The sequence below is a fragment of the Somniosus microcephalus genome, chromosome 12 (assembly GCF_052327205.1).
Source record: "Somniosus microcephalus isolate GS21.2 chromosome 12, FLI_Smic_1.0, whole genome shotgun sequence".
Classification (NCBI taxonomy): domain Eukaryota; kingdom Metazoa; phylum Chordata; class Chondrichthyes; order Squaliformes; family Somniosidae; genus Somniosus; species Somniosus microcephalus.
In genome coordinates this window covers 227,239,875-227,251,482 of record NC_140998.1, presented here as the reverse complement: position 1 = coordinate 227,251,482, position 11,608 = coordinate 227,239,875, and the positions used below count along the sequence as shown (strand labels likewise).

Genomic DNA, 11,608 nt, shown 5'->3' with positions numbered 1-11,608 from the left:
TTTCTTCTGTGGAGGTGCGTTCCATTATAGGAAATTTTGTCCTGCTCGTAACACAACCTGCAATCATTGCAGCAAGAAAGGTCACTTTTCTAAGGTATGCCAGTCAAGAGCCGCTGTTAGTAAGAAAGACCACTTTTCTAAGGTATACCGGTCGAGAGCTCCTGTTAGTTTTGCAGCTACTATCTATAAAACTGCTCCTCCCCCAAGAGCCACTACTAAGGTTACAGCTGTCAAGGGTAAAACTGCCCCTCCTCCCATCACAGCTGTTTTTCCCCAATGTCTGTCCCATGCAGCCACGAAGGTTTCAGTAAATGGACACATTTTGAGTGCACTAATCGACTCATGCAGTTCTGACAGCTTCATTAGTGAGCGGGCTGTCAGTAAGTTAAAACTGCGAATTTACCCCTCGGACAGGGAAATTGCAATGGATCTGACGACACTGACCACCAATTCTTCTGGCTTTTGTCTGTTGACCTTATTCTCAATGGCCACACATATTTCTCACGCCGGCTCGGGGTGCTTAAGAACCTATGCAGTGATGTGCTCCTGGGACAGGATTTCCAGAAACAACACAAAAGACTCACTTTCGAGTTTGGAGGGTCAAAGCCGGAGCTTACTATTTCCAAAGTACCGTTTTGTGCGCTTTCGGCGGCTTTGCTCGATGAGCCCTCCTTGTTTGCCAATCTTTCCCCCCGATGTAAGCCCATAGTCACTAAATCACGACGTTTCAGCCAATATGATCGATCCTTTATCGAGACAGAAATCTCTCACCTTCTAGCTGACGGTATCATTGAGCCATGTTCATCTTCCTGGCGGGCTCAAGTCGTCGTTGTTAAAAATCCTCTGAAGCAACACAAGAAACGTCTTTGCATCGGTTACTCGCAAACTATTAACCAGTATACCAACCCGGATGCCTACCCACTACCACGCATCGATGACATGGTCAATAACCTTGCCAACTACAAGGTATTTTCAAATTTTGATTTAAAGAGCACATATCATCAAGTGCCGGTAAAGGACTCTGACAAGAAGTATATGGCCTTTGAGGCCAATGGTCGGCTTTACCAGTTTTGTCGCCTTCCATTTGGGGTCACCAATGGGGTGGCCGTCTTTCAATGGGCAATGGATAGCCTAGTCAAACAGGAGAACTTAACGGACACTTTTCCATATCTGGATAATATCACCATTGCTGGTCATGACCAGAAGGAGCATGATGCCAACCTCCAGAAATTTTTTGACGTTCTCCGTCATCGCAACTTAACCTTAAATGAGTCCAAATCTGTGAAATCAGTACCATCAGTCAACATCCTTGGCTACTGGGTGGGCAACGGTGTCATCAAACCGAATCCGGAGCGACTTCGTCCGCTTCAGGAGCTCCCTCCCCCTACGAATCTCGGCTCTCTTCGTCGGGCACTCGGCATGTTTGCCTATTATGCGAAATGGATACCCCACTTCTCCGACAAGATCCAGCCCCTGCTTCACGCAAAGTCATTTCCATTAGAGGCAACGGCTATTTCAGCTTTCAACCTCCTCAAGCGACAACTGGAAAAAGCCATGCTTCGTTCCATTGATGAAAGTCTTCCTTTTGTGGTCGAGTGTGATGCATCGGATGTGGCGATCTCTGCTATCTTGAATCAAGGTGGTCGACCTGTTGCATTTCTGTCCAGAACTTTGCAGGGTAGCGAGCTCCATTATCCTCCTGTCGAGAAGGAGGCTACGGCCATCATCGAAGCGGTAAATAAATGGAGTCATTTTCTCACTCATCGCCATTTCACACTTATAACCGATCAGCACTCCGTGGCCTTTATGCTGGATAACCGGAAATGCACTAAGATCAAGAATAACAAAATACAACTCTGGAGGATGGAATTGGCCGCCTTTGGATACACCATACAATATCGACCCGGCAAAGAGAATGTGGCCCCGGATACCTTCACGCGAGCATTCTGCTCTTCTATATCAACTTCGACTCTGGCGGATCTTCATACTGACTTATGCCATCCTGGCGTTACCTGTATGTTGCACTTTGTGCAATCTAAAAATCTCCCATTTTCTATGGAAGATGTGAAAAGAACGTGCTCCTCCTGTAGAATTTGTGCAGAATTAAAACCACAATACTTCCGTCCATCGGATGGCTCGCTCATACACGCTATGCAGCGACTCAGCGTTGACTTTAAAGGGCCATTGCCTTCCTCAACGCGAAACACCTACTTACTGACTATGGTGGACGAATATTCATGCTTTCCCTTTGCTTTCCCCTGTCTCAATATGCTTACTTCCACAGTGATCAAATGCCTTGATCAAGTCTTTTCCCTTTGCGGTGCGGCCAATTTCATCCACTCTGATCGGGGTCCCTCCTTCATGTCAAGCAAACTCAAAAGTTATCTCTCCCAACGGGGAATCGCCACAAGTAAAACGACACCTTACCATCCCATCGGTAACGGACAGGTTGAGCGATACAACGCTATCATTTGGAATGCTGGTCATCTTGCGCGGAGGTCACGCAACCTACCAGACCAGCAGTGGGAAACTATGCTCCCTGACGTGTTGCATTCCATCAGGTCTCTCCTTTCTACATCTACCAATGTCATATCTCACGAGCGATTCTTCAGCTTCCAGTGTCGCTCCACCCATGGGACGTCTCTACCATCATGGTTGACAGCTCCCAGCCCCGTGCTGCTCTGAAGATTCGTCCGATCATCTAAAACCGATCCTCTCGTCGACGAGGTAGAACTCACAGACGTCAACCCCATGTACGCGCACGTGCAGTACCCTGATGGCCGGGAGTCCACTGTTTCGCTCCAGGACCTGACTCCCTGTCCGGCCGGTTCCATGGACGCAACCAATAGAGCGACCCACGGAGATGATGCCAACACTCTGCGCTCCCCCGAAGATGACGCCCTACCTGGGGCATCGAGAGATCTGCCAGCTGCCCCACCGGATCCACTCGGGGAGCCGAGCGCTCCCCATGGGATGGCCATTCGAGGTCAGGACGCTGGTCAATTCCCGGCTATCCAACAGGATGAAGCCAGTTCTGCGCCTGTGGGGACCCGCACCCGGAGTCACGATCTCCCCAGCCTCCCTCGGGTCGATCAGAGCAACACGGGCCCTGTCGATCCACCGGTATGGATCAAGCGGCCCAGGGACCAAGACACGGTCCGGGGAGATGTACCTTCTAGCCATAAACAAAAATCTAAAAGGTTGCAGCTATTCGTGGTCCGCCTGATCCGCTAAGAGGAAGTCGTTGGACTTCCAAATCTTTTAGGCAGGAAGAATGTTATAAATCTCATCATTCATCAAGAAACAACTCGTGAAATAACGCTGGACGGCCAGCTGGTGGTGCCGTCCAAGGAGTATAAATACTTGGGCATCGGCCCCAGCTTGCCAGGGACATTTTGTAAGACAAGGAACTGGTGAAGTATAACTAGGCCTCCATGTTCTGAAACAAGTTGATTAAAGCCTTGCTTTAGGCTCAAACCAAGTGCGTAGTGAGTTTTATTACATCAGGTTTCACTTAACTATCCCAGAAATGAAATGCAAGAACATCTCTGTCTGTTGAGTTTCATGTCTGCCAGGCATTTGGGCCAAATGGGATAGACACCAAGGGGTAAAAATGTTGTTTCTGCACTCCCCCAGCCCATGTCCTATGGGTTCAAATACATAATTCCCTGAAAGTGTGAGCGCAGCTAGAAATAGTACAAGAGTACATAAGTAATAATGAATTTTACAAGGTACTGGGTAGGCTAGAGTAGTGTCTGCAGTTTTGGGCACTCGATTATAGAAAATACTCATAGATCCACCAGGATGGGAAACTATAGTTATGAGGAGAGGCTCGAGATACTGGGACTATTTCTAGTAGAGCTAAGAAGCCGTAGAGGAGATTCAATTGAGATTTTCCAAATTATGAAAGGTTTTAACAAAGTGAATAGGGAAATATTTGGGTGAATTTTAACCGCCAAAAATGGGTGCATTGGGGTCGAGTCAGATGGCAGCCAGCTCACTCCCAGGAAGCGGGTTGGCAATTCAAATATTTTAAAGAGGTTGGCTGCCTAAGATTTAACCAGTTTTGCAGGTTTTACAGTGGGCGGCGGGGTTTCCCAGGCCTTGGGAAACCCGGCAGCTGAAGGGTGGCGAGGACAGCTTTGGGGAGAAAGTAAGTGCCTTTACAGCACTGCTTGTGTGCCAGGAGGAGCAGGAGTGCTTCCTCCCAGCCCCCCAAGCTCCCCCGCCATCAGACAACCCCCATACAAAGACCCCCAGGGTCAGGGATCAGAACCCCCACCTCCACCCTGACACATCTCTAGTTTTGGCAGGCCTGCTAAAGACTCTCATTAAAACATTAAATTAGGCTCTTGGTCAGAATGCTTGGAAACCAAGAATGTGTTCAACGTAATTGGAAAACTGGACGGCATGAATTTCTAGTGTTGGCAAACAATTTCCCGGCTCCTCCATGCCTGAATCTTACTGGCGGTACCAGTACTACCAGTCAGAATATTTACCCTGATAGACTTTATATACACTAGCAGAACTGCAGTACAATGATGCAAATTTCCTAAAGGAAGAAAAGAGTAAATTGATAGATAGAAGTTTAGGGGGACCACGCAGCACGTGCACTACTCTTTGCTCTGTGCCAGTAAGGCTGAAGTGGAAAATTACCCTAATATGTTGGGGATGGGCAATAAATGCTGGCCTTGCCAGTGATGCTCACATTCCATGAACGAATAAAAAAACATGATTTACCCTTCACCGTGGGACAACACAAATTCCTTTTGAATTTAAAGACTGGACAAATCAGGACGAATGATAATAAGTAGATTTGAAGAGTAAAGAGAAGGTAGACAGAAAAATATACAGAGAGTAAACAGAGAGCCATGGAGAGGGTGAACATGGAGGTATACGAGGATAGACAGATAAGACTGGAAAGGAAGACACGCAGATAAAATATATGAAGGTGAGACGTAGAGATGGAGACAGAAACAACCGAGGGAAATTGAAAGTTTAGATCGAAGGGTAGATAAAGTGTGGAAGGCTGTGTAATATGATGAGAGAGAAAGGAAAAGGAAAATAGTAGGAGAGAGAGAGAGAAATGCAAAGTAGAGAAAAAGTGTTATCGTAAAAAGAGAGCATGCTGGAGAGAAAATACAGAGGAAGAAAATGTATCAAGAAAGAAATATAGAAAGAAAATAGTCTGAAAAGAGTCAGAGCAGAGATAAAGAAAGAAAAGAACGTGGATTAATATAGCGCCATTCATAACCTTGGGATCACCCAAGGTACTTCACAGCCAATTAAGTACTTTTTAAACTCTAGTCACTGTTGTAATGTAGGGAAATACGTCAGCCAATTTGTGCACAGCACAGTCCCACAAACGACATATGATAAATGGGCAAATAATCTGTTTTTTACTGATATAGGTTGGGAGATAAACGTTGACCAGGACACTAGGAGAATTCCCCAGCTCTTCGAATAGTGCCATGGGATAGTTTACGCCCATTTGACCTGGCTCATAGGGCCTCTGTTTAATATCTCATCCAAAACACCGCATCTCCGACAGTACAGCACTCCTTCAGTACTGAACCTAAATGATGTGCTCAAGTCTCTGGAGTGGGGCTTGAACCAATAACTTTCTGATTCAAGAGGCAGAAGTGCCATCACTGAGGCACATAGCAGAGATAGTGGAGAGGGGTACCAAATTAATAGAAAGGGTAAACAGGGAAGTAGAGAGGGTATAAAATAGATAGATAATAGAGGATAAAGAAGAATGGGTTGAGGAGAAATAATGTTTGCAAGAGAACGGATGAGTATGAAGGACAATGGTGCATACAGAAAATGGGACAGTTTGAGAGAAAAGTTCAAAATCAGAGAAGGGGAAAAGAGAAAAAAAAGATGTTCTAACAGATGTATTGGTTAGCAAATACATTTATCTACATTTCTAAAGGTAAAGGCATATCTTAGCTGATAATAAATATGAAATCATACCAAAGATCACCTCAAGTGATTTAAATAGCCTTTCAGTAGTTTATGTATGCATATTTGTCGCAATGAGCCCTGAATACTGTAATAGATACCTTCTTTTATCATGATCACCAGCTCATAAAGAATTGATTGAAGGTCCTCAACGCTGAAATATTTTATTTTCATCTGATAAACCTGTCCATATTTCAAATGAACGTTGCACTTTGTAGTTGTTGAGTGAATATTTCTTATGTTCTTCCTGGAAAATATTTGTTATCAGGAAATCATAATCATGGCCAAGTTTAACTCAAAACATGTAAAAATGTAACTATACCATAAGTTGCAAGTACAGTATCCTAAGTTACTATTTATTCAGAAATCAAATTTAGTCAACATTTCAGTGCAATTAAATCTTTTAAGAAACAATCAATATTTGCTCTGGGAAATGAAGTAAAATGATTGGTTTGGGCAGAGTGGGTGCACAGGAAGAGGGTCCAGATGCTATGGTGGCTTTCCAGCTCCAAACATAACCTGTGCAACACCCACTCCAGCTAGCAGATGTCCCACAGGTGTTTTGTCCACAGGCTTATATTGGGGGGCGGGGGCCGTGTAATGTGCTATGTCACAGATGGGGTAAACATTATCTTGCTGCTGCAAAAGTTACTTGTCCACCAGAAGGCCAACAAATACCCCTGGTTGATCTAGGGGAGTGCTATGTGTGTGCAGTCAATGACACTCTGCACCTGTGGGAAGCCAGCTAGAGATGCAAACCCGAGCGCCCGCTCATTATGGCTGGTGTCATCACAGGCAAAGTTGACATAATTGCCATCCTGGCAAACATCCCATCAGTGACCTGCCCAATGCATTTGTGTGCATTTGAATGCCCCTACAACAAGCATCTCTGAGATGTTACAGTTATGCCAAAGTGGGACGAGGGCTCAAGTCCCGTGAGATAGCTTCAGTGACAGGTAGGCCTCTCTCTCGCCCTCTCGACTGTCAGCATTAGCAATACAATTGAATAATCTGGTTCTTAGTCTGGTTTCTAGGTGAGGGTGTACAAGGAGCTTAACAAAGTAGAAATTGTCTGCAAATCCAGTCAGCTCATAATCCAGACAACTAATGCTGAGAACTGAGCTGTATAGTAATAGTGCATGAGGCTCAGGAGGCATTCCTTGCTTTCCTGCTTGGGTAATTAGAGCTATCCAGGATGTATACAACGTGTCCTCACTGCATGACATTGTAGAAAAGCTATGCTGGAGCATGGATGGGCAACTCCTAGAAAAGGTAAAGGTGGCAGCATACCCTTATCACCACCTTTCCCAACACTCCACCCAAACTCAACAGCCCAAGACTAGACGAAAAAGAGGAAGTTGTCAATTTTATATCACTCTTCCATTCGCTTTATTCAATACCCAAATCCCCTGCAATTTGCCCCAATAAACAGCATGCTCCAATGCAACCTACCCTCACTCAGCTTCAAACCAACTGTCAAAAATCAACATCATTACTATTTTTATGTAATGCTACCAAACTTTGGACCCTCGCCGTAAATGAAGGTTATGGATATATTCAGGGTTTTGAAGCAATTCTGGAGGATCATCCTTTGTTTCATTTTGTTCTTGGGACATGGGCGACACTGGCAAGGCCACATTTACAATGCAGCCATAGTTGCCCTGAGGAGGAGGTGGTGGGTATTTTCCATGAACCGTTGCAATCCTTGTGATGATGGTGCTCCCACAATGGTTTCGGTAGGGATTTCCAGAATATTGACCCAGCAACAATGAAAGAACAGTGATACGTGTTCAAACCAGGCTGGTGTATAACTTGAAGAGAAACTTGGAGGTCATGGTGTTTCCACAACATTGCTGCTCTTGTTCTTCTTGGTGATAGAGGTTGCAGGGGATGGAGGTGCTGTTGAAGCAACCCTGGTGAGTTGCTGCAGGACATCTATAGATCACACATACTGTAGCCAGTGTGCTAGACACGGTGGAGGCAGATGGTGAGTATTCCATCACACTCCTGACTTGAGCCTTGTAGATGGTAGAGAGGCTTTGAGGGGTCAAGAGAAGAAAGATCTTTCATGATCTAAGGATGTTCCAATTGCTTCACAGCCAATTAAGTATTTTTGAAGTAGACAAATTTTGGCCAGGACACCAGGCGAACTCTCCTGCTTTTCTTCAAATGCTGCCATGAAATCTTTTACATCCACCTCCGACAGTGCACCTGACTACATAAATGTCCTAGAGTCATATAATGAGGCCATTTGGCCCATCATGCCTTTGCCAGCTCTCTGGTAGAGCTATCCAATTAGATCCACTCCCCTGCTCTTTCCCCATAGCCCTGTAAATTTTTTCCCTTCAACTATTTATCCAATTCCCTTCTGAAAGTTACTATCAAATCTACTTCCAACACCCTTTCAGGCAGTGCATTCCAGATCACAACAGCTCAATGTGTGAAAACCTGTTTTCTCATGTCGCCTCTGGTTCTTTTGCCAATCTCCTTAAATCAGTGTCCTCTGGTTACCGACTCTTCTGCCACTGGAAACAGTCTCTCCTTGTTTACTCTATCAAAACCCTGCATGATTTTGAACAGTTCTATCAAATCTCCTCTTAACCTTTTCTGCTCTAAGTAGAACAACCCCAGCTTCTTCAGTCTCTCCATATAACGGAAGACCCTCATTCCTGGTGCCATTCTAGTAAATCTCTTCTGCATCGTCTCCAAGGCCTTGACATCCTTCCTAAAGTGTGGTACCCAGAATTGAACACAATACTCTAGCTGAAGCCTAACCAGTGTTTTATAAAGGTTCAGCATAACTGCCTTACTTTTATACTCTATGGGCTGGATTTTGCCAGGCCCGTGGAGGCGGGTTTGCAGGCATGTCAGGTGGGAAAGTTGCAAAAAATGGTGGCGGGCTCCGATCCCGCCTCCAGCCCGCCTCTGAGCAGCTTTCCCAAAAGCGGGCTTTCAGACCCCGTTTCGATCCCGCCTTTCTGAGGTTAGCACATATCCCCCGTGCTGCACATCTCCTCTGGAACACGCCATTTAATCCTGGTGGCCTCACAAGTGGATTGCTTCTAACAGCTGCAGCTCCACCATTAAAAAGGAGTTTTCAACAATCATCATTTGCAGGTGGCAGAACTTTGTTTTCTCAGGTCAGGGGGAACTTTTAGCAGGCCTACTCATTGTGGAAGTTTTGAAGCTGAGATCCATCTGCAGTGTGACCTCCTGGGGAACCCTTCTCCCCACCTTGACTGAGCGCTTCCTCAACTGAGGTATATACCTTCAGCATGGGAACCATTTATTTCCTTTCCTCCTGGACCTTAGATTCGGATGAAGACCAGCCGCGGCAGTAGCAGAACCCGGAACAACAGCAGCACCAACAGCAGGAGCAACAACAGGAGCTCCAAGCTGCTGCTCACCCACCTGAAGCTGCACAGGTCAGAAGGCGCCAGCGCAGGGAAGGACGTCGCCGCAGGACATACCCCCCAAACAGGGTCTACAGACAGAGGATGGGCTACCTCAAGATGACTAAGCAGCAGTGCCAAGGGAGGCTCAGACTTTCACAAGAGGTAGTGGGTGGCATCTGCGCAATGCTGCAGCAAGACCTGGAGCCAAGAGGTGCGGGTGGACACCCCTTACCAGTCCATCAAAATCACCACCGCACTCAACTGTTTTGCTTCAGGCTCATTTCAGGGATCAGCAGCAGACATCAGCGGCATCTCCCAGGTGGCCGCACACACTTGCATCACGCAGGTAACCGATGTCCTCTTTGCCAATGCGCACAATTACATCAACTTCGCCAAGGAACAAGCAAGTGTAACCTCGGTTGGGTGTGCTAATCTGGCAGGCTTTCCAAGGGTGCAGGGCATCGTAGACTGCACACATGTGGCTCTTAAGGCACCCCATCACAATCCAGGTATTTTTGTCAACCGCAAGGGCTTCCAGTCCCTCAACGTGCAGCTGGTGTTTAACCACAATAAGGAAATTTTGCATGTTTGCGCAAAGTACCCTGGCAGTTGCCATGACTCCTCCATCCTGCGATAGTGTAATGTGCCTCCTCTATTCAGTCCACCAGACCAACTTTGCAGATGGCTACTTGGAGACAAGGGCTATCCCGATGACGTGGCTAATGATGCTGTTAAGGAGCCCATCCAACGAAGCTGAGGAGCGCTACAACTCCAGCCACATTTCCACCAGATCTATTATCGAGCAAACCATCGGCTTGTTGAAGATGCGATTCAGATGCCTTGATAGATCAGGTGGAGCCCTGCAGTACTCAGCAGCCAGGGTCTCCAGAATCATTGTGGTCTGCTGTGTACTTCACAACATGGCACAGCATCGTGGCTTGCAGCTGCCTGAGGTACAAGTGTCTCATCGCATAGCCTCCTCAGATGAGGATGAGGAGGAAGAGGAGGAGGAGGAGGACCGTGACAATGAACAGCTTGCGGAGGTGGATCAACCAGCGGCAACAGCACGCGAGAACATTGCTGCCCCGGATACAAGGGATGCACTGATCTTGGCCAGATTTGCTTAGGCTGCCCAATCAAACACATTTGCCTCGCACCTTCTTACAACACCATCGACAATGGACAAGAACCTGTGGATTACTATCACTCTGACCACCGTACTGACAATTTCAAGTCGCCCTGAGCCCTCAATGTGGAAGTCCCATTTGCGAAATGACATAGCCCACAGCGTCAACAGTTTGCCATCAAGTCATTTTATCACATAAATTCATGGATGGCAATTCAGAATTAAACACAACAGGACACCCAAGTGACTACCCTTGTGGCTACTTGTGCTCATCTTCCTCTTACGCGTGCTCCTACGTGGTGCTTCCCCTTTGGCTTCAGCAGATGTGGAGGCCCCTTGCTCACTTTTATGCTGCTCCTGCCTCGACATCTTTGGCGGGTGTCCTCTGGGGTTGCGAGCCTGTGAGGGCTCGCCAACGGTCTGCTGCTCCTGCGGCTGTGCAGGGGCTGAGACGCCGATCTCAGTTGGGTGCGGACTCTGGTGGGGCTCTGACCGAGGGCTCCGCAGTGACATGGTCGTGTGAGCACTTGGAGAGGAGCACTCACTTCCTTGTTATCCGCCACCAACATCCCTCTTATGGGTCAGCCCCACTTCAGAGCTAGCAAGTGGCTTGACAGCACCTTGCTGCACTTCAGGGGGTCCATGAGGAACCCTTTCTGCACTGGCAGTCCTACTCCAGAGGACTTCCATAAAAGTCTGGTTTCTCTGCTCAATAGCTGACCATCGCTCCTCAAGAGATGTCAGTCTATTCTGAACAATGACCATGTTTTCAAGACCCTGGCGACTTAGCTCCTCCATCACCGTAGCCATCCTCTCCTCTACCATAGCCAGCCTTACCACGGAGTTAGCCATCCTTTCCAAAGAGGTTGCCATCCTTTCCGCGGTGATGCGTTCATGCGCCATTGCCTCCACAAAGGCTCTGCTCATGTTCGCGATGGACTCCTCAATTCGCTCCACACTCGCAGTGACCCTGGAGGCAAAACCTACCAGAGACTCCTGCACCTGTTCCTGGAGTTCCAGCACCGCTCTCCTTCTGGATGGACCCGGAGGCACAGGTTCGACATGCAGCTGAGCCGAGCTGGGAGAGTCCTGCGCCCTCCAACGAGGACTCTCCACTGCTGTC

The 11,608-nt window shown here is 47.2% G+C and overlaps 2 protein-coding genes across 3 annotated transcripts in view; one reads left to right on the top strand and one right to left on the bottom strand.

Moving 5' to 3' along the window:
- The window catches only part of LOC147110225 (uncharacterized), a 57,779-nt gene extending 52,356 nt beyond the window's left edge, over positions 1-5,423 (top strand). Inside the window, exon 6 of the mRNA XM_086002500.1 lies at positions 5,412-5,423. Coding sequence (XP_085858626.1) covers positions 5,412-5,423 — 12 coding nt within the window. The remainder of the gene's footprint in view (positions 1-5,411) is intronic.
- A 544-nt stretch (positions 5,424-5,967) lies between these two features.
- Positions 5,968-11,608, bottom strand: part of LOC147110224 (uncharacterized) — a 60,548-nt gene continuing 54,907 nt past the window's right edge. For both annotated transcript variants that reach the window (XM_086004129.1, XM_086004128.1), the window contains one exon: positions 5,968-6,211. In XM_086004129.1, the coding sequence (XP_085860255.1) occupies positions 5,983-6,211 (229 nt within the window). In that variant the 3' untranslated portion in view covers positions 5,968-5,982. The remainder of the gene's footprint in view (positions 6,212-11,608) is intronic.